The following is a 23,220-nucleotide window of genomic DNA, read 5'->3' as shown; positions in this document are numbered from 1 at the left end:
TTAAAAAAACAGGTCCCTAGAATCAATGAATTCTACAACTCTCTAGAATTGGTGTGTGTGGCATTTTACAATTGTACAGTGTCCTTATAAAACGGCTTCAATTTTTTTGTCTTGGCTATAGAACATGCAATTCATTTTTTTAAACAAAATTCCTGAGTTTTCAAAAAAAGACTGGAAGAGAATTTGTCCTGGCAGTTGCTTCATTCAAAGACAATACTTATGTCTTCTTTTTATTCTGCTGCTTCCTTGAACTCTGGGTTCTGCAAGTTTCTCAAACAATGAGAAGGAAAATTGATATATGCTTAGCAATGCAATAGTTCTGATGTGCAGCCACAGACAAAAATTCACTGAATTAATGCAAATAAAAATTTCTAGAGATATCAATGAAAACATTGGAAAGTACTACTTCACTACTTCTTTTGTTTTAAATAGGGTGCCTAGGATGTACATAATTAAGGAGAATATTAAAGTGATCATAGATTAAAAGTCGTTCACATCTATGTTGCAGTGCTAATATTTAAGCACTTTCTGCTCTCAAACAGATTGCAGAGTAATACCAGCTATGCAAGGGGATCAGATGAAGCATGCGTCATTTGACATGAAAAAGCTGCACTTGCAGGTGCTTGCACGTACTGATATGTGAGCTGCCATGCAGAGAACAAAGTAATCCAGACTAAAAGTGCAGGTGCTTGCACGTACTGTTTTGAACACAGGCAAGAAGGCAAGTATCATGAATAACAATGACTGTGCAAGTCACTCCTGGATTTTAAAGAGACTAAGTATTTCTGCAAACTACTTTCCACACTTTTCACAACTGCTGAAATGCTTCATAAGCTAATGACAAAAAATGGTTTTCTTTATGCCTCCTACCATTTTGAACGTAACTAAAGTGCTCAGCTGAGTGACTACCATCAGGTTTTGAAAGAACCAACGCAGCACAATCCAGGCTGATTGTTAAGATACAATTTCCTGTTATATACACTCCTATTTTACCCCTTAACTAAGTAACTATTACAAAGAAACATCAGTCAATCCCACTGAATACTTCAGATGTGCTGCATAAAAAGCATATGTTCAAAAACTTCTGTAAGTGACTGGAGGTTTTTTTTTTTTGTGGTTAAAAAAAAAAAAAAAAAGAGCTCTGATATTTATCTGTTACTGTCTCATCCTCAGTTTGAATGATCTAACTTCCTGGGACTGCAAACCTAGGTGACTCATAACTTCATAAGTGCCAAATACATACACATAGTTAAGCAGTAAGGAACGATAAGAGTGACTTATAATTATCTTCATGCAATTATGTGTGATAGGAAAAGGGAGTCAAATTTAAAAGGCAAGATACTGTCAGCAAGTCCACATAGTTTCTGAGATGTGGTAATAACATTCTTTTTAGAAGGGAGCGTCGATCACTGAAGCCAGAATTCAAGCCTGCTTACAACCCTCTAGAACACAGAATATCCTGAAATCCAGTTTGGAATCTTCAAATAAAGAATTATTCTTTTCAATATGACTGCCAATCACTATTAATTTTGACTCTGCAAGTTCAACTCTTCCTTGTCTTATAAACCATGTCACTCCATACCTTAAATAAGGTTGAATAACACATTAAGTGATGCCAAAGCTAAATACTTTGATTAGCAGGATTAATAATAAATCTAATCAAATGCAGACTGCAAGAGATTCCAGTTTTCTATTCCTCCACCACAGTAGATTTTTGTTACTGGAGACCACATCAACAGTTGTTAAGTCCATCGAAAATAGTTTCTGCTAACTCAACTGATTTTCTGACACTACAAATCAAGAATAGATGGGATTTAATGTGCGTTTTCTTTTTAAAATGAGGGGAAAATATAACTTTCTAAGTGCATTTTATGCTAGTAATATCAACAACTGAAACACTGTTTTCACAACTGAGACGTTAGGAATAAACTCAATCCCAGTCTACAAGAATAACGAGCTTCTTCCGAGGTGTCAAGGACAAAAAGATAATTGTAATGAGTTCCAAATAAACGTTATTAAAATAATTTAAAACAAAAACAACAAAAAAACAATAGTACCACCATAGCTAACCCATGAACAGTGAACTAAAGGAAAAAAGTCCTGCTGTGTCTGAAGCTAAATATTCTACTAATTTCATAAAAGCTACATAGATGTACTACTCACATAATCAAAGAACTAATACATATTTTAACTAAAAATACTGCATGGCAAGTTTTAGAATTTGGGGAAGAAAATACAGCATCAATAAACTTAGCCTTTACAATCCTTCTGCAAAACTTTAAGTTGGCTTTTGTTATTTCCTATACTCACTTGCAGAACGAACTTAATATGCAGGACCATAGTGACACAAAGCTTTTCCTATCAGTAGCTTTCTTATCACCACAGTATAAAATATACAGTTACTTTAATGTTTCTTCCTTAATGTTTCTCCAAAAAATTAGCTATGCATCTACCTAAGCAAAGTAATTGAATCTACAAAGATGAAAAAAACAGTTTAGTGAGACCTCACATATCAATGACATTAAATTGCTTAAAAAGCAATTTTTAATATTTATTTCCCATACTGAATACCTACTCTTTCACTACAAAATGCAGATCTAAATGCAAATCTAAACTCATACCAATCTCTTTGGAAGGTCACCCCTGCCTGGGCAAGGCTATCCTTACGCATATTAGGAAACACATTCACAGACTCTTCTACACAACTTTTTTTTTTAACTGTCAGACTACCTAGGTTTTGCTGTTAATTATGTACTGTATATCCCACAAATAAACCCTATAATAAGGAGAAAAAATAATAATACAGAAAGATAAAAAACCCAGATATGCACCCTCTGACCATCAGTTTGAAGAAAAAAAAAATAACCAAGATGTTGAAATAAGGAATGAAAGAATAAGTAATAGGCTCAGAGTTGTTAAGTAAGACTCATCAGTGAACTGACAGGCAAGTTTATTGTTTCCTTGCCTTTAAACTAAACTTATGAAAAGAAAAAATACTTACTCGTATCTGCCTGGCTGCCCACACTGATGTATCTGTCATTTCCAGGAAGTGCTGTCTGATAGTAAGTTGCCTCCTCTTGCTGGGGTACCTTGGCATTCTTTGCAGTGAGGAAAGCCACAGCCAACTCCAAATTGCCATTGCTGTCCTTTAGCCATATATTTAAAAAAAAAAAAAAAAAAAGTAGTGAGAATTTCTCCACTTTTTAGGTGAAATATTAGTTAAAAAAAAAACAAGCTTGGAAACTTTGATCTTCTTCATATTTCACTATTTCTAACCAAAACAAATAAAAATATTCAATGAAAACCAGGATATTGTAGCATAAGTCAACCCTCCAACTTGCACGATGACCACACTCATCAACTTTAACAGTTAGCCATATTCTTCCAAAATTTTTAAGTCCACAAGTACTAGCTTTTGAAAGGCAGTTGTGTACATTATTTAAGCTGAATCAGAAGCAACAACTATATCCATGTTTCAAATAGACTAAATGATTGTTGACCATTTATAAATGGCTAAAAAGCCCTGCTTAAAAGAGACAGTGGAAGTTTCTTTGTATCTGTCCGAGGAAAGAGAACACAAATCTGCCACTCTTTCATTACCTTGCATTGTGAAGGAATGTGTGACGGTTGCAAAAGCAGGGAAACAATGCCAAATTAGCAAAAGGTGACAAGTTCAGGAAGAGTTCGTTGTTCTGCACACTAAGCAGGATCTGTCTGTGCTAGTAAAAATTATCTACACCTTGATAAGAAAACAAGAGTTTAACTCATCAGGTGTCAAGCAATTGTACTACCATCAAATTACTCAAAAACACTTGAGACAAAGGTTAGCTTCTGGGCAAGTCACGCCATTCCTGTCTTTTCATGTTTGATCACCAGACTAACTTTTTTTATTCAGTACCAGAACAGATCAGGCCTGCTTCTGAAGTGAATTATCCATCACTAATTCCACTCCACCACCACCATCCCCCAAAATACATCTAAAAATGAAAAATTAATTCAAACTGGATGGAAGGAAGGAAAGACAGAAGAAAGCAAGCATGGCATTTTTTTGTTTGTTTTCACCATCAGCTAATTACAAGATGTAAGCATTTAGCTACATGTAGGAAACTTCCCAACAACCATCTTACCTTCAGTGCCTGTTGTAGTACCTGGATGTCATTGATACCAGTGATCTCCCTCAGCTGATTCAAAAACGTCTGCTGATGCTAAAAACAAAAACAGATAAAAAACATTAGGTAAGAGTCAAATAACAGCAAAGCAGAGTTACTGATGGGTGTGCTTTCTACAAATATCAGAAACATCTCTGTATGAGCTCTATGCACAGCATGGGTAAAAGGAGCCTACACAAAGCAGTTAGTTCACCTAAACAAATTAAATTTTACCTTGGTCTTCAAGGGCAGTAGGGGCAATAGTTTATTTTACTCCCATCAAAACTGATTTCTTCAACTCCTAAATACCCTCAACTCCAAATTCTTTAACATTCACACCTCAACACTCGGAAAGTCATCTTTGCTGAACATCTACATCTTTTAGAAGAAACGCTCTAAAAAGTATTCACTTTTAGGGAAAGACTAAAGCGAAACACTAGGAATCAGTCTAAACCACCTTCCCAGACCAGCTGAATTCAACTCTCACAAACTGAAAATCAGTCAGCATCCGTGGTAGAACTTCAAGTAATTCTTGTAGTTAGAACAGAGGGAAAAAGAGGCTGTAACTTACACGTTCACTGCAAATGAATTTTGATATAAATAAAAATTTGTTCCCAGCCCTGTTTACAGCCAACAGCTGACACTCTCCGCTCATGTTCGGATATCACATCACAGAAGCAAAAAATAGGTACTTGGCTGGGGTAGTCCTTGCACTTCTCTTAAATTCTGAAACCATCTTAACCATTAAAACCATGAAAACACAGAAGACCGATTGCTGTTCCAAACTAAATGATTCCATTCTTCCTTTGAAAGATGAGAAAAGAGCTTGGTGGTACTGGCAAGTTGTTTCTCTTTTTTGTTGTTTGCCCACCACAAGCTGAATTGAAAACAATAATTTCATCTATAAAAAAAGAAGATTTTGTAAAATATGGGGTTTGGTTTGCTCAACAAAAGGCGTATTTCCTATTAGTGACAAATGAATGGTCTCACGTTGCTCTCCAGATTCCATTTTAAAAAAATAACTATAATTGTCTTGCAACCACTTCTAAGACGCTTCTCTTTACTCTAAGCTCTTTGGAATCAAATATTCAAATAGCCTCATTCTCTCCTTATCACAGCTTTGTATAGAGGAGGAAATTAAATACTGCATGAATGCTGAACTCCCCAGTGTGAAATTAACCTGGCAGGCACCACTTCATGCCCTAATAAGTTAAAATAGAAGGCGTATAGTTCAGGATGTTTATGAATTACATACACAATCCTCCCTTCATTTATGATCCTAAGGGACGCGGCTAACAATCCAATTTGCTTTTCTTCTTTTCTTTTTAAAAGCCCTGCTATTGGCACAAGGGAAGAGAAGCGATGAGGCAAACAAACTCCCACTCTCTCCCTGTCCCCCGCCTCCTCATTTGTTTACTCCATGCATTTCACAGCACTGTACAAAGGCAAGACTTGTTTCCCTTATAAAGTCTGGTAAAAAGCAAGGAAAAAAAAAAACCAAACAATAAAACAGGAGAAATATAATAAAGGATATTTGGGAAAAGTATTAAAACCAAGCAATTCAAGGGCAGCTGAACAGCAGTAGATTTATCTGCTTTTGGAGTAGCTACCAACAAGACGATTAATAGTTGTAATATAAAATACAACACAAAGTTACAACAAATTTCTGTCTTCCACAATACATACAACACTTGGAAAAGCTGAGAAAGAAGACTGAAGGATAATTCAGTTGCTCACAGAGAGTGGGAAAAGGCAGAAGAGACAGTTTACCAACAAACAATCTCTTAGCAGCTCAAAATATTGGCTGTTAATTTATGAGCACAGCTGTGCCATTTAAACCTAGACATCTGCAGTTTATATCCAGATTCCAGGACTCTGGTGCAAAGCTGCATTTCGAGGCTCCCCTTCCAAGGACATCAGCAATTCAAAAATCAGAACCAGGCCCATGGATGCTCCTTTGCCATCCAGATATTACTTAGATATCTAAATAAATACAGATATATAGAAAGACCAAAAGATTAGGCACTCCGCTCCGTAATTTCTGGCTGGTAGTTCAGTGAACTCCAAATGACAGAAATTAAGAGGAAAAATAACAATTATCCTGCTGTACAGGGAGCTAAACTGCCCTGGGCCACCTACACAACAGTACTCATACAGGTCATTACGCTCTTTTTCATAACAACTGACAGCGCAGACAATTGATACCTAGGAATAACAATCACACCCTTTCTTCATTCATCAGAGGACAAGTTTACATTTACTTTTTACTTCCCTATTCACATAAGAAGATTAAGGAATGTAATCATATCCGTAATTCAAAGATTCAATATTACACTCTAATTTAGTGCATCTGTAGTAGTATCTGCATCAAAGTCAACAGAGCCAGACACAGCTACTGGTGCTGAGATCCACTTCAAGCCTTTTAGCTCCCAGCTGCCTACATCCACTCCTGTTTGCCATCTTCACCCCTGCAGTTTCAAATGTATGTGACAGGTTTCACAGTTGACCAATAGCTCAGATGCCGCAGCTTACTTAATGAGAGCCTCACATATGCCCGCAGTGTACATGTACCACTGTACGTACGTAATACATACACAAACACACACCAACAGCATTTGACTAAGCTCCAAGAAAACTCCAGAACTTGCTCTATGTCAACAGATTCCACTGGCGTTAAGTGCTGCAGGGTAACCCAAACCCTGGCTGGGGTGAAGGAGATGATGGCCAACAAAGGCTCACTGATGCCCCAATCTCCAGCTGTTCACAGCCCTGCAGCTCTCTGCCCCATCACATCATGCAGCACGCCAGCTCCCCAGGGTTTTCATGAACAAGCTTTTCCCAGCCTTCTCCCTTCCTCTGCCTCCCTGAGATACATGGTATGTATCTCAGGGCTCTCAGCTCTTGGAAGATTTAAACTAACAGGAAATTCTTCCATTTTCCTGGACAAATGCCAAATTTGTACATTAGGAATGCATGTCCTTATTTCCAGTTCTTTCCTTTTTCAGCCATCCCTCTCTTCTTCTCAGGAAAAGCCCAATTAAGATTATCTGGTTTATAACCCCACACAATAGCACATTCAGTAGCTGTGCCAGTGCTAGCGAAGCAGAAAAGGATCTACACTATTATCTGCTTAGGAAGATACTATGCTGAAATTAGTCCCACAACAGTGCTGTAAACTCTGTCCATCTCTCAATGCTTATTTGGATAAGTTTAATCTCAAAAACCAACTAATTCTGAATTACTCTGCAAATGAATTTTTAAAATAGCCAATTTTTGAGCTGTTTATTTTCTCAGCTCCTCAACTTCTGAAGAAAAACATATAAGCTTTGGCTTTATTAACGGCAATGCTGAAATATGAATATTTGCAACACAAGCACTTTAAAACTTAAGACAATAAAGCATGCCATGCCAGTTTCCAACAGAGAAGTGAGATGTTTTGAAGTAAATGAGATGGTCCAACCATTACTAGAAGAAAACGGGGCCTACTGCCTCACTGCACAGGTCATTTGAAGAACAGAACACAATGAAAATGAACTACATGCACCTTTTCCTTCCCAAGGGATGTACATTTATATGAGGGACAGACACACAAAAAAATAAAATGGAATAAAAATCACAGACACATGCCAATCTTGACTCATTTCCTCCACATAAAACCTGCTCACTTTTCTTTCTGAAGCAACACTGATCTGAAAGATCTATTTGAAGGAAGAAAGCCCAAGAGACTCTGCACATTAACCATCCTCCAAGTAGGCTACTGGCCAAGTTCTACACAGGCAAAGAAAAAGTAGTCCCTCCCATAAAGGTACCCTACTTGAACACTGGCATAACACACAGCCCCACTCCTACCATCTGCTCTGTCAATACAGAACAAACGTACAGAAATACATAAATTCTGAAGTGTGTATGTATATATGAACATATACACACACACACAAGAATGTAATATTTTGCTATTGCAAAGACCAAGCTATATCCCTGCATTGGCACTGACTTTTTCATCCTTACAGCACCTTCCTAAAGCACAGACTAATTAGGTTCCCCTGCCTGCTATCTACTGACTTTCCTTCTGCTCAGTCAAGAAAAAAGAGAAACCTCTGACATGACATCATATTCATCAAGAAAATGGGTAAAAATATCATTTGATTTTTATACACACGCAAAATGCACCCCAGCTTCTGCTTGGAAGAAAAAAAAAGATCACCTGCAGAGAGAGAAGGATGTGCACAGAAGCTGGATGGAAGTTTTCAGCCTGTAACTGCTCTGCCAAGGCTGCCAATTACAGCAGCAATTGCTGCAAAGCAGGCAGTGAGTTGCCTGGGTCTGGGCTGAAAGCAAACGTACTTCAAGGAAGCAGAAGGACACAACTGTAACTTTCAACTAACAGCAGCCTGAATCAAATAGAAGTTTAACAGGGGAAAATGCTTGAGTGCATTACTTCTGTACATTCAGTCCTCCGTGAAAAGTTCAAGGCAAGATCGCATTTAGTCAGAGTTATATAGCCTGTGTTCATAAGACTACATTCAAGAATACTCACTGCATTTCTATAATTTCCACGAACAATCACAAAACTGCACTACTTCAATTGAAAATGCTGAGTGACTTTGCAGTGAATTTCAGGATTTGACTTGAAGGACTCAACACAACACGGAGCATGCATCCACATAAATATTCACTATTCTGAGCCTCATTCACTATATCTGAGCCCCACTGACCCTGCTTATTGCAGGGGAAGTCAGACTAGATGGCCTCCAGACATTCCTCACAACTCAAAGGATTCCATTTACTCTCTTCTAAATATAACATTCACCTCTATTTATTTAAACCTTTTAGATAAGATTTTAAAGGGACACTTGAGGAGTTTGGTTAATACATATTTACTGACAATAAGTGTATGGCAAACGCAGCCCAGATACATACTTACAGAACAGCAAAGTTAAACGTGAGTCAAATCATCACCCAGATGGCAACCATTTTTGCAACAAGCAGAGAACCCTGTCAGCTCACAGCTGGTGAATTAGGGTAGTTTGGTTAAGTTTCGGTTGGACTCAATGATCTTTAAGGCGTTTTGCATCCTAAGCAATGCTATGATTCTATGACTTCTCAGGCTATTCCATCCTTAAGCAGGCCTAGTAGTTTCACATCCTCATATTCACATGAACACAACAGGAAAGGAAGGAAACCCCAAAACTTGGTTTCTTATACAGCTGCTGGGAGAGAAAAGAAGGGGGAAGTATCTCCTTATATGGTTTTCCGAGGAAAACATTTAGGTGGCTAAGAATTGGAGTAATAATGAAGAACTACTAAGTATATGCATACTGTAACACAGCACACAGAAAACAACGGAAACACACTGCTTTAGAAAATCCTCTGACCATGTTTATCACATTATGGAAGATCAGCTCTATATTCCAACTCCACTGCCCCGCAGTTTTATTACTTGGATTCTTTCCAAACCAACCCATTCTGTGATTCTATAATCATGATTCCAGCTCAGTACAACAGAACTTCCCAGCAAAACAATGTCAAGTGAGGCTTGTCCTTCTGCTGTTTTCATACTAATATCAACATTAAAAGTCCCTCTATTCCCCCCCAAATCTGTTGGGTTATTAGAGCATTGGTGGTGGGGGTCTTTCAAAGCACAAACTCACATTACCAGCAAACTAGATAAAATTTAGAGGGAACCCAACTGTAGACAGCTGCTGTGAAATTGCCCACCCTGACAGAATGCTCAAGTCTTAGTTCATGTCCTCACCACAAATCCACATGCTTGGAACCAGCATCAAGGGAGCTGCCAACAGTATATACAAGCCACAGCAAATTAAAACCAATGGGCTCAGCAACCAGTGACATTATATACATGGAAAAAAAAAAGAGGCTAGAAGATTATAGGTATACAGCCAGCTCTTCAGGTATATATCATTATAAATTCCAATTATTATTATTATTACAATGACTCCTGGTCATTTTCTGTTGTGAAAGTATTTTTTCTATTCCTTTTTTCTCTTCCATTCACATATACATACACCATCACAGAATCACAGAATGACCTGGGTTGGAAGGGACCTCAAGGATCATGAAGCTCCAACCCCCCTGCCTGGCAGGGCCACCAAACTTCCACATTTACCAGATCAGGTTGCCCAGGACCCCATCCAACCTGGCCTTGAACACCCTCCAAGGACAGGGCATCCACAACTTCTCTGGGGAGCCCATTCCGGGACCTCACCATTCTCCTAGTCAAGAACTTCCCCCTGACATCCATCCTAAATCTACCCTCATTCAACTTAAATCCGTCATGACCAAATGTTAACCTTCATAGTATCAGCCCATGCAAGATCACTGAGATAGAAGCTCTCTTCACAGGAAAAATGACAGTCTAGGATATCGTAATTTCAGTGCATCTATCATTACAAATGTACTTTTGATTGTGTAAAATAATAATAATGAAAATTAGTCATTCTGAGATCTAAGACAATGCTGTATATTTTTAGCTCCCTGCTCTGAGATTATTTTCCTTGCATCTCAACCACAGTTTAACATCTCATGCCAAACACCAGTTATTTTCATTCACGTTTGAGGGACTTTACAGCCTTATCACCCATTTATTATCCATCTGTCACTAAAAGGCAAAGACCTACCTCTCATCTCACAAGCAGCAGGTCAGGGTTTTGTTTAAATGATTTTTAAATGACTTTTATTCCCAGACAACCATCACGATTTCACACCCTGCTCTGCATGGTATGAAAGAGATTCCACTAAAAAACACCAGGTGAGTCCTTTGTTCTTACTCTGCCATTACAGTAATGACAACATCAACTGCTCTAGCAATAAACAAACTTTAGAAGCCTCGAGTTTGCTCAAGCCAGCAGGATCCCAGTCTGCAATACCTGCAAATAATAAGGTCTAGTGATACTGTCAGACCGCGAGCTGTTTCTGAAGAGGCAGCTGTGCTTTCCAGGCTGTGGCCCCTGCCAGTACCAGTCCATGCATGCGTGGCCAGGTGCCACCCTCTCCTTCCTGTTAGGCAGCACTGCCCATTGCCTAAAACTCCAGCAGCCTGCCACAGGCTCTTGCTACACTACCAGAAAACTGTTCTTTGGTTTTAATTCATTTCCTACTGACTTCGTGAGAGCCAGAGCAAGGGAGAAGACACAGCCAAGACTGCAAGTGTATAGGCTGGATCAAACTGCTGTTCAACAGCAGTCTTGTGAAACAGAATTGTTTCTCTGCTTTTCTTTTCTTTTAAATCCCATTTTTAACTGAGTGAGAGAAACTGAGGGGAAAAAAAGTCTCTCACAATCTTTGCCCTACTGCAAAACCTTACTCCAACAGACGATGAATGTAAAATTAATACAGCAGCACAGCACTTATAGTGATCTAATGCTCCTGATATAGCCATAGAGTACACTGCACACCAGGCAAACACTTAAGCCCATGCCAGGACATACTGCAGCTGCATGCTGTCCAGTATTCCAGACCAGAATGGTCACTTTGATTGCAGCTGTTAATGACCAACATCAAAGAGCATGCTGCTCATAAGCTCCACGAGATCAGAAAAGATGTCACAGATTCAACATGAGAACCCTAAATAAAAGTTAAATTGCACTTTCTAAGGCCAGCCTTTATAACAAATAGTCCACGGTATCTAATAGCAGGGAGAAAATTAGGAAAAGCAATTTCACTCCACAACCTGATTTGAGAAGAAAAAAAAAAAAAAAAAAAAAAAAGGAAAAAGAAAAAAGAAAAAAAAGGGAGGTAGAAAGGATGAGGAAATTCTAGTTGAGCAAGACTCCTGCTGATAGCATCAAGTCACCAACAACCTGTGGCAGGACCAAAGCTATCACTGGCACAGCTGCCAAGAGAAGCTGTGGTGCCTCATCCCTAGCAGCAGGTTGAATGGGGCCCTGGGCAACCTAAGCTGCTGAGGGTGGCTCTGCCCACAGCAAGGGTTGCAGTTGGATGGGCTTTAAAGTCCCTTCCAACCCAAACCATTCTATGATTCTTTGCAAATTAAAGTTGCATCGCCTTCCTACCAACAACATGATACCAACATGTTCCTCATCAGAACAGAAATACTGAACTCCTACAGCAAAGTTTCCAATCATTTTCCACACAGAAGCAAAAGAGCTTTCAGCATGTTTGCTGGGAGTAGAAGGTGGCTGCATAATCCTTCCCTGGTCTACAAGTAACACAGAAGTGTTTGTACAGCGCATACATACTCTCAGCCAGCATTAGAAAGTAGGTGGCACAGTTACCAGTCTTCTTCTTTACAGCACCTCTAGAAAAAGCTCCAAGGCAACATGCCAAGGCAACAGGATCTGGAACTGGTGACAAACAGGGACCTCTGTCCATCTTTAACATCATGAAACCCAGAGGTTATCCAGGAGGCCAACAGACTGGTACCTAAAGCAGCAGCCCAGTCAGCTTCAGGTGATGGGTGATATGGTGATTATTTTGGAAAAAATAAATAAATTCATTGCCAGGAGCTGCATTCCCAGAAGGCATTTCATTTTGGAGCTGCTTTCACGCAAATAAAATGAAGTTGAACACAAAAGGAAAAAGAAGTCTGTTCTCACCATCTCCTCCTCTTCTGTAAAGAATGATGAATGCCACATACCCACCCTTTGCCTGCTGCTCACTCTTAAAGCACACAGACAGAACGCACCTGAGTGTATGTGAATACTATGCTCAGCTTCCACATAACACTTCCATCACAGTCCATAGAATGGTCCGGGTTGGAAGAGACTTCAAGGATCACAAATCTCCAACCCCTCCTACCAGGCAGGGTCACCAACCTCCCTATTTACTAGACCAGGTTGCCCAGAACCCCATCCAACCTGGCCTTGAACACGTCCAGGGACGGGGCATCCACAGCCTCTGGGCAGTTAAACACAACTTATCAAAATGAACTCCTAAAAGCAGTTTTATTCTGTTATATGTCTGTGTCTGAATTTCAGGCAGGTACCTCACTTCTCTTGAGATCATACAGATGTGATAAGAACACCTATCACAGAAACCACATACAAACCTCAAGACTAGTATTCACTACTCATCAGAAGCAATAAATGGCATTAAGTGTAGATACACAATTCACTGTTCAAAACTTCCAGGCTTCAGACCCTAAAGATGAGTAAAAATCCTGTTTAAATCAGAGTGAACCATGTGGATTATGGGGTACAACACAAGCGAAATTATGACTTTATTAGTAGGAAGGAGCCACGGAGACATCCAATGCTACTATATGGTATGCATTGATTCCCACAAATTCTGCCTAGACGGAGTCAAGCAATACAGGACAACTGAACAGCAATGTAATAAGCCTTTAAAACACCACTGCTCTCTGAAAATCTTCTAATAAATACATCAAATGCATTTTTCTGTCTTATATACATGTGTGTAAGGTGGAATGATACAAACATAGTAACAGATATTCAAAAGGTTATTTATATGGAAAAACTCACCAATATGGATGCCTTCACTGGGAAATGCTGAGGCAATCTCCAGCAGGGAGCAATCTCCAAGAGATGCTGCCTTAGTGGTGGTCAGCCCTGTCTAGAGGAGGTGGAGTCAAGCTCCACCCCTTCTGGGAGCACAGCTAAATTACTCTCACCTGTGCTCCCACAGCTGACCCGACACTTGCCTCAGCTGATTAATCAGAGGTTCAGGCTGTGATTACCAATTTCCCATACAATATGCTTTTACAACATGACTAAGAAGGTTTCAGGTCTTTAAACCTAAGAAGGTTTACAAGTACCATCTACAATTACTTGAAAACTGAAGTAGAGAAAACTGATTTTCTTCATAAGAAACAGCTTCAAACGTGCACTGTATACATTTTTCATCAAGAATCTACCATCTAAAACTATTTAGAAATCTGCAATAAACAACAGCATCAAGTTAAAGCTGTGCTCTTCAGAATTAATATATATATATATATTGCATATGGCTATTTCTGCTACATTAAGAAAAAATATTTTATATATACAAGTTGATGTCAGGTGTTGTTTCCAGATCTAACCTACATGCACCTCAGCCTTCAAATTATTCCGTATCACACACTCACTGGATTCCATTTTTCTAACATCTTTACTATAAGAACACTGTTACAACTGTAAAAACTCAGTGTTGCAACCTCTCGCAACAGTCCCATCATAAGACAACACCTGGTTTCAAGAAAACATTCGTGCTGATGGCTTTCAGCATTCTCCTGAATTTCAACTAGTCATGTATGTTACTCTGAAAGTAATGCTTATTTTCATGGGAACTACAACATGGGATACAAAGAGCACAGTAACACTATCTGACAGTGCAAAATCTCAGCCACATAAGAACATTTTTCAACACAGAGCTGACTGAGATGCTCTTCATTTTGTGGTGTGTGACCACTGTGTATAGCTGTCCAGAACGCAGCCTGACTTTCACATTACTGCCGCCACTGCTGAAACACGCCATCAACTGCCGCCTCACTGTGCTCACATCCACGGGTTGCTTTCCATCAACATTCAGCAAGCATTGATGAGTGTCAGTAGGTGCCATTTTTTCTGCATGGAGGAATTCAATGACACGCCTTTGTTTCATACATAATTCCATATCAGACACCATTCTGTCAGGCTGCTCCTCTGCTGCCATCTGTCACACAGCAACAAAATGTAACAGAATATTGGTGGGAAGGTTCAACCTCTACTGCCACACTACCAATATCTGCCTCTGACATCGTGGGCCAACATAATAAAATCGGAGGAACTGCTTTCAGAGCAGCACTAATGTGACTGATTTGAGACTGATAGTCTCAAAGAAGTAACAGCTATGAAAACTCATTGATAAAAAAAAAATTAAATAAAGCTTTCTTGAACTGCAAGATTCCAAGCCTACATTGATTTAAATGGTTACAAAGCTCGAAATTAGTGATGTTCCTAAATACACTGAAATCAAACCCACCATCACAGAGACAGGAACTCACTAGGACTGCTAGACAACTGAAATTACCGCAATGACATTTTGCACCAACCTGCCTTTCACACTGTTAGGATCAAATTCTACCTTCATAGCACTTCATAGAAATTTAACTATTGACTTAAAATGTGTTAGAACTTTGAAGCCTAAAGCCGCAGACATCACACCACATTTACCATGACAATAACCACGTTGTCATCTATGGGAAGATACAGCCCCACAGCTCTCACCAGAAGGCAGTGTGAGTACCTCAGTCACCCCCAATGCATGCAAACGGAGCTATATTCCTTTTATTCACTTCTAAAAACTGGGATAGCGAGAGCAGAAAGGCAAGACAGACACGATTACTCTTAAAAAGCTGCATAAAACTTGTTTGTTGATGGCCAGCCATGACCTTTGTCCATCTACTACATGTTCTGAACTAAGGCCCACGGTACCATGAGAACATGGAAATCTGAATGCTGTAAAAATGCAACATTTTAGGTGGAGGTTACACTCAACCATGACCCAAACAAATGCTGCTTTCTACAACCTTAACCTTAAGGTGCATTAGCAGAATGCAGCTTTTGACAACATTTGTTACCTTTATTAATGTTATGCTAAAGACATTAAAAATCTGAGAGATCTTGGAATCACCAAGGTTGGAAAAGACTTCCAAGATTCACCAGTTCAACCACCTACCTACCAATATTTCCTTGCTAAACCATGTCCCTCAACGCAACATCTAAATGTTCCTCAAACACCTTCAGGGCCTGACTCCACCACTTCCCCAGCAGCCCATTCCAGCTACTGACCACTCTTAGAGTGGCGCAACTGAAGGCCACCCCCTCTCATCCTATCACTAGTGAGATAAAAGGCCAACTTCCACCTTGCCATAACCTCCTAACCTCCTTTCAGGTAGCTGTGAAGAGCGATAAGGTCTCTCCTGAGCCTCATCTTTCTTCAGACTGAAAATCCCAGCTCCCTCAGCCACTCCCCGCATAAGATTTGTACTGTTCAGAACACCTTGTTGCCAAGTTAAGAGTTGCAAATATTCACCAAAGAAAAAAACAAAACATTAAGAAATGTCATTTGTCAACTAGTCACCAGTAAAAATATTTCCTTCTGTTTGTCACAAAGCCTGAGTTTGCCCCATTTTGCAAGGCATGCTCCCACTATTCCACTCAGCAATAAGCTGTTGTAGTTCAGTCTCGGCTTCAAGTTAGTTTGTCACTGTACCTTCTTGTATTTTTAAATAATCCCTTTTTTTTTTTTTCCCTAATAGAAAAGATAGAGTATATCAGACAAGTTCCAACTGTGCTCTTTGTTTACACACAGCTAAGTACTGTAATTCAGGTTACCGGCTTTCCACTATTAATTACCCTTGCCTTATTAACCAGAAGTTTGCGTGTGTCGCAAGGACAGTCTCAGCTACCGCCCTATCTACCTACTGTGCACACAGTTCTCAGGCAGAAGTTGTGAGCAAGCTGCATTAATTTAATCATGTTCAGTGAAATTAACACGCGCTCCAATCAAACAGCTTCCACTCCTGGGTGGGTAGCTGACAAAGTGCAACCACCACCTAATGGAAAAAGCCTTTACTTCCTAGCAGGAAGAAAACCGAAGTCTATCCCAAATTCATAAAGCCATCTGTTGTGACAGCAGCCTTTCCTGGTGCTCCAGCCTGTTACTGCAGCATGCTGCTGCCCTGCTCACCCCAGGGACAGAGAGCAGCCCCCTGGGGAGATGCTGACTCCAGAATATTACACCGGCAGTTCAGACACTGGGTTCTGACAGGGAAGTTTAGCACATCCATTTAAAGAAAAGAAAAACAAACAAACAAAAAACCTGAAAGGAAAGGAATGAAAAAAACACTGACTTCGTTCTGACTTGATGGAAACTTTGCCACACTGCACAATCACACTGAGCAGGAGAATAAGAAAGTGAAACCGTTCAGAATACTTTCGTTTCTCAGAAAAGCAAAGCTGCCGTCAGGAAGGTCTTCCCAACGCAGCAAGAAAGAAAGACAGGCTTCTCTGTGTCAGCCCACATCCCAGCAACACAGACAAGACACACTGTCCCACCACTCTGAATTTTGAGATCTCTGAGCCGTAGTAATTGAACCACAAGATGTCAACAAGAAAAAAACGTATTTCAAAAATAAGCTACCTTTTAAAGGAATATCTTCCTATGTGAAAACATGCAAGTGAATACGTTGCCCTTAAGATTCTGGTTTACTTTTTCTGCAAAGGAACACCAGGAATGTCACGTGCGACTCCTGGCTTTTTTGCCAGGCTCTGGGAGCTGCAAATCAGCTCCTCACCACAGAAAGCAAAGAACAGCAAAACAGAGGAACCCACAAGCACATAGGGGGCACCTAGAAAATTCCAACACTGACACTAATGGGCTGACCATGCTCATCCCAGGCACCGCTGTTAGTTCAACCAAGACTTGGATCTGTCCTAAGAAGGCAGCCCTGAGCTGGGTCAGGGTGTCGGGGAGGTTCCACACCAGAACCAGATCCCAGGATCATGAGGCTGAACTAGTCCCAACCCACAGGGAGTATATAAACAGGAGGGGGAATGACTGTTTACGAGAGTGGATAGCGATAGGACAAGGGGGAACAGTTTTAAACTGAGACAGGGGAGGTTTAGGTTAGAGATTAGGAGGAACTTTTTCACACAGAGGGTGGTGATGCACTGGCACAGGTTGCTCAAGGATGTTGTTGATGCCCCAGCCCTGCAGGCATTCAAGGCCAGGCTGGATATGGCTCTGGGCAGCCTGGTCTGGTGGCTGGCAACCCTGCACATAGCAGGAGGGTTGAAAGTGGATGATCATTGTGGTCCTTTTTAACCCAGGCCATTGTATGATTCTGACACTCTAAATAACTGAAGTTATGGGGTGAGATTCCCATCAATTAATCAAATAGATGGACTTGCAAAGCTTAGGTACAATCTTCAGCCAGAAACAAAAGAAGATTTAGACAAGAACAGAAGTTTTAAAAAATGATACTCCCTTCCTTGCTTGTGATCAGAACTCAAGTCTGACCTGCTCATTACATTCTGTCTTCAGTCAGAGAGGCCCACAAACACTGACAATTTCACAGGATTAGAGATGCTACTTCCTCCTTTCACAGATCTTTTCAAGATGTAAGAGAGCAAAAAAAGTAACAGTTCTATTATCCTCCCACTTACCTCTACAAAGCACTTTTAGAAATGTGAAATATTTTGCTATTATAAGATATGAGTAATTTGCTTTATGACCTCTTCATCCAGCCAGATGATAATGACAGTATTATAGTTGTAAGCTCCTGCTACCGCCACCAAAATTATCATTGAATATATGTGAAAGATTTTCCAGAATGCAGTAGGTTTTAAGCTACCGCTAAAGGTTTCAAAAAGGTGCAGATTCATAACATCTAATGCTAATACAACAGCAACAACAACAAACAGGAATAAAAACCAAACAAACTGCATAGCTACCAAATCAGTGATAACTCTAACAGCTCATAAAATGCCAGAAAAACTCACCAGAACATTCATAACATGGGAAGCATTCAACATGCCAGCCTGAGGAGACTATCTAAAAATACTCCGTCACTGGTCTTTGTGCCTAGCTCTAGCTTTCAGAAAACAGACCTGAGTCTGGACAGACGGTATAGCTCTGCATACGGTATGAAGGTTTTTAATAAACATCTTCTAAATTACCTAACAAGATGTGTATATCTACATTGGTGACTCAACTGCATACTACAAATAATTAATGCAAACTACTGAGTAGCTGGTGACAACGCGGGTAGTACACCAGTCTGGTTATTCTCCTTTCTCTGGCCAAAAGAGGTCATAAAACTTTCAGTATCAGCCAAAGCAGGTCTAACTCCCCATATCCAAGCCCATCGTGATTAGCTGGTGTGCCACATAGCCCACACAGAGGCAGTCTGCACATGGGGAGATACGTCATTTGGCCCCATTACATGGCCCAGGGAACACTTATCAGATGAAGGAGAACACCTGCAAGAGAAGCTCTGGTCACATGAGGAAACGTGGGTCCACGGGGCAAATGGCAGGTCAGGCAGCCCGGAGCTCTGCTGATTGTAACACTGAGATTATGAAGGCTGTATGGTTGCTGGGAAGGTCACCAGCTATCAAGGTGAAAAACAGTACAATTCACAAATACTTTCTGCATGTACCAAATGCCGAGGGGATATTCTCTGAGATCAGCTCCTGCTATTCAGAACCAACGAAACATCACTGTTACTGTTGCTGGAGACACATGACTGTATCACCTTCTGTACGAACAACTGCACAACATTAAGAAGTTAGCAACTATTGCTTTCAGCAAAGAAAAGCATTTACTACTATAGCACTACACACTTCCAATAAGGACATCAAATAGATAGGTCAAGCACAACAGAAATACATACACTAACAGAGGTTTCTCACACCCTGAAAAAGAGCAAAATAGAAGGAGTGAATTGTATTAGACCTCACATGCATTGTTTCTAGTGCTAAATATCCTCAAGGACACGTGCTTCTCCAAAATAAAATAAATAAATAAATAAATTAAATGAAAAGCTGATATCTAACTTTATTCCACTACTCCTGTGATGTGACTACCAATATAGTGCTGAATCACAGGTCTGAAATAACAGGGGAGTGGAAACAAATATCCTTTTGTTTCAGGGGAAACTAAAAGGATTGATGAAGTATGCTTTAAATCCATGTACACACTAACACTCAGCCCTTCCCCAAAAGCAGTAGAACTTGATGATACACATAGCTGAGACGCCAGCTATCGCCCTCTGAAATCCAGTTTCTCCGATCTGTTGTCACAAGATGACCATCACAGTAATTACGGTTAGGCTGACACACTGCTGAAGCATGTCTGACTTCTCCACATCATTTTTTCCCCCCAATCACTAGAAAATTACCTTTAGCCCCACCCCTGCTCTTGTATCCACTGCCCCAGGAACAGGGATCAGAGAAGGGCCTCCACAGCACAAGAGACTCTGCAGCCACGTTCAAATTCTCTGGGCTTCATGTGGTAAAAACAGACAGCCTACAAACACCCCACCACACTGCAGGATCACACGGGATCTGAGAGTGACAAGAGTAAAAAGACTGATTATTTGCTCCCGAAGATAAACTACCACTTTCAATGAGGAGTCAAGATGATCACTCAACATGAAAGAATTTCCTTTGAACTGATCCAAATTCTTTGAGTGTACAACAAACTAAAGACAGTGGGAAATGGGCTGTTTGTACTTGGGGAATTTATTAATAAAAGCGTGCATCTCCCAGTACCGCTGAAGTTTGACACACACTTCCTGTATGACAGTAGGAAAACATCTGATGAACAATGTTGGGAACCAGAGTTGTGAATAAGGTATGCTGGTGACTCAGCCATCTCTTGGAAATCCAATATAATTCTGTTTAGATGTGGTCTCCTCACACTAACAGAAAACAATCACAACAAACTTTGAGGTCTGCAGAACAAACTCTCTTTATTTACGGAGCATGGGACCTTCTTCTTCTGAGGGAAGATGATGAGCTAGTGGTAATCCCTCCAACCATGCCTCAAGCCACTGTACTTCCATACATTTTCTTTTTAAGTGAGAATAAGCTGTACAATATTAAAGTCTGTCACCCAGTTAGCTGCTTGTTTGCCTCACTAAATAATGATACGCTTTGGAGTCAAACACGATTTTTCGGCAAAATATTCTCAAGTTTGTTTCCACCTCCCCCAGAATGCAACTAAGGATGAAGTAGGTAATAAGGAATCCCAGTAAAATAATCACATGGTTCAACAGAAATAATAAAAGCTGTACTATGAAAAAAGTTGGTAATTTTAGACAGCTTCTGTAGATACTGTAGTAATTTACATTCATAGAGAAGTGCCAGCTTTAGAATTCTTCCTGACTTTAATTCGCTGTATATGGCACCCAATGACCCGTACGATTCAACCCCCAGCCACTTTTTAAGCTTATTACACACAACTGTAAAGGTGGATTGGAAGGGACCTCTGGAGACCACCTTTGTCCAAGCCAGTGCTAAAGCAGTTCCCTAGAGTAGGTTGCACAGGGAAATGTCCAGGAGGGTTCTGAATATCTCCAGACAGGGAAACTCCACCACCTCTCTGGGCAGCCTGTTCCAGTGCTCTGTCACCCTCACAGTAAAGAAATCCCTGAAACTGTAATCCTCCTGAACTCCCGACCTGTAAGCAATAGTTCCTCCATAACATTTTCCCTGTAGTGCAGCTGATAGACTATTGAGTCCTAGAAAGGTGCAGCAAAGATTATGTAACAGAACGTCCAATACAGTAATTAAGAGATATTTAAGTAAAGCATCAACAATACATTTTGTGGAAGACCAACTTCTCAGGAAAGACGTCAGATAAATACCACCAATGAAGAAGTATTTAAATACAGAAAGCGCAACAGAAGCCCAATCAGCAGAAGCCTGGCATGCAGTCTGCTAGCTCTCCTCAACTGAAATCCACATCAACAAAGGAAGGAAGGGACAAAAACGTCCATTCAGCCCTCTTCTTCCTACAGAAGCTGCCAAAATATATGCTCCCAGCTGACAGCAGCCAAGAGATACCTGCCTCGCCCTCCAGGAGAGCTTTGTGAATGCAAGTTGCACCACCTGGACCAATTACATCTTCAACACTGCTTATGAAGTGTAACCATTGCCATTAAACTTCCATCCTGACTATGCCAATGCAAATCTACCTCCATGATCCCACAAAACCAGGACATGCCATAGAAAAAAAAAATATATATATACTACAGGGGAGAGGAGGCAGGTCTGTCCTGTAAGCAGGGCTGGCACATGAGCAAGCAACAGTTACCTTCAGGGGGGAATAGAGTGCCCCGTGGTTAGATTCCGGGATCCTCTTCCCCCTGCCAGTCCCATTTGCTGCAAGCAAAGAACTACAGAGGGTATCCATTTCTGCAGAGCTTTTTCAGCAACTCCCGATCCACATTAAAAGATGTGTAGCACTGCCACTCGCTCAGCCCTATTTCATAACGTGCATTAACACAGCTCCTAAACACACCGCTTTTCTACTTCAGTAAGAGAGCGTCACGGCTATGTATGTGTCACAGCCCCAAAATAGCTGTCACCTTTCGCACACACTGCTCGGCCTCGGCATGCCGCGCACACGAGCATCCTCCAACCGCACGGAGCGGCGGGCAGGCCCTCCCGCAACCTCGGCACCGCGCTTTTCCCCCTCCGCCCGCAGCCAGGAACGCAACAGGCCCGCACACCCACCCCGGGGCAGCGGTCGGTCGGCTCAGGGCTCGCCCCGCAGCCGGCGCTGCGGACAGACCCACGGCGCGGGGGACCGTACCCGGGGCGTCCGCGGGCCGGGCGCAGGCCTGGCTGCCGGCAGGACCACGCTTCCCCGGGTGGGGAAGGCGGCGGCGCGGGCGGCCGTGGCCCTGCAGGGGAGCGGAACAGCCCCGCTTAGGCCCGGGCTCGGCCGGGGGCAGGGGCTCGCGGCGCGCTCGGGGCCGGACAACGCTCTCACCTTGGCGGCGCCGCCGGGCTGCAACACGTTCTGCTCCACCGTCATGGCCCCGCGCGGCTCCCGGCTGCGCCCCGGGCTCGGCGGGCGGGAGACGGTGGCGGCTGGGCCGGGCCCGGGCTGGGCGAGCGGAGAGGGAGGAGGAGGAGGAGGCGGCGGCGACGGAGGCGGAGGAGGAGGAGGGGCGGGAGGGGGAGCCCGAGTTACCGCCAGGCGGGCGGGCCGCCGAGGCGGGCGGCCGCCATGGGGCAGCGCCGATCGGCACAGGCCCCGCCGTCACTCCCAGCGCGGCCGCCACCGCCCAGCGTGCCCGGAGCGCGGCCTACGCCGCCGGCCCCGCCCTCAGCTCTTCCGCCGCGGTTCCCAGCGGCAGCGCCGCCCTGCGCGCCTGCCTCGCCGCTGCCCCTGCTCGGGCTGGCTGCCCCGCGGCTGCCTAGCGGGAAGCACTGCTGGCAGCGCCTGCCTCCATCTTGGTGGCGGAGCCCGCGCACGGCCCCGCGGGACGGCCCGGCCCGAGACGGGGAGCGGCTCAGTTGCCCGGCCGGGCTCGGCGGTGTCTCCGCCCGAGGTTTGCTCTTTCCCCGGCCCGGCATTCAGGGAGGCGGGAGCTGCT

At 42.1% G+C, this 23,220-nt stretch overlaps 1 protein-coding gene across 2 annotated transcripts in view; it reads right to left on the bottom strand.

Annotated features, from left to right (window-relative positions):
* USP25 (ubiquitin specific peptidase 25) overlaps positions 1–22,784 on the bottom strand; it is a 90,601-nt gene extending 67,817 nt beyond the window's left edge. For both annotated transcript variants that reach the window (XM_072333221.1, XM_072333229.1), the window contains exons 1-3: positions 22,611–22,784; positions 4,128–4,205; positions 3,002–3,146 (exon numbers count right to left, since the gene is read on the bottom strand). In XM_072333221.1, the coding sequence (XP_072189322.1) occupies positions 3,002–3,146; positions 4,128–4,205; positions 22,611–22,655 (268 nt within the window). In that variant the 5' untranslated portion in view covers positions 22,656–22,784. The remainder of the gene's footprint in view (positions 1–3,001; positions 3,147–4,127; positions 4,206–22,610) is intronic.
* Between the last annotated feature and the right edge of the window lie 436 nt (positions 22,785–23,220).

Source organism: Excalfactoria chinensis, chromosome 1 (assembly GCF_039878825.1).
Source record: "Excalfactoria chinensis isolate bCotChi1 chromosome 1, bCotChi1.hap2, whole genome shotgun sequence".
Taxonomy (NCBI): Eukaryota; Metazoa; Chordata; class Aves; order Galliformes; family Phasianidae; genus Excalfactoria; species Excalfactoria chinensis.
The sequence above is the reverse complement of the archived record's forward strand: the minus strand, read 5'-3'. Positions and strand labels throughout refer to the sequence as shown.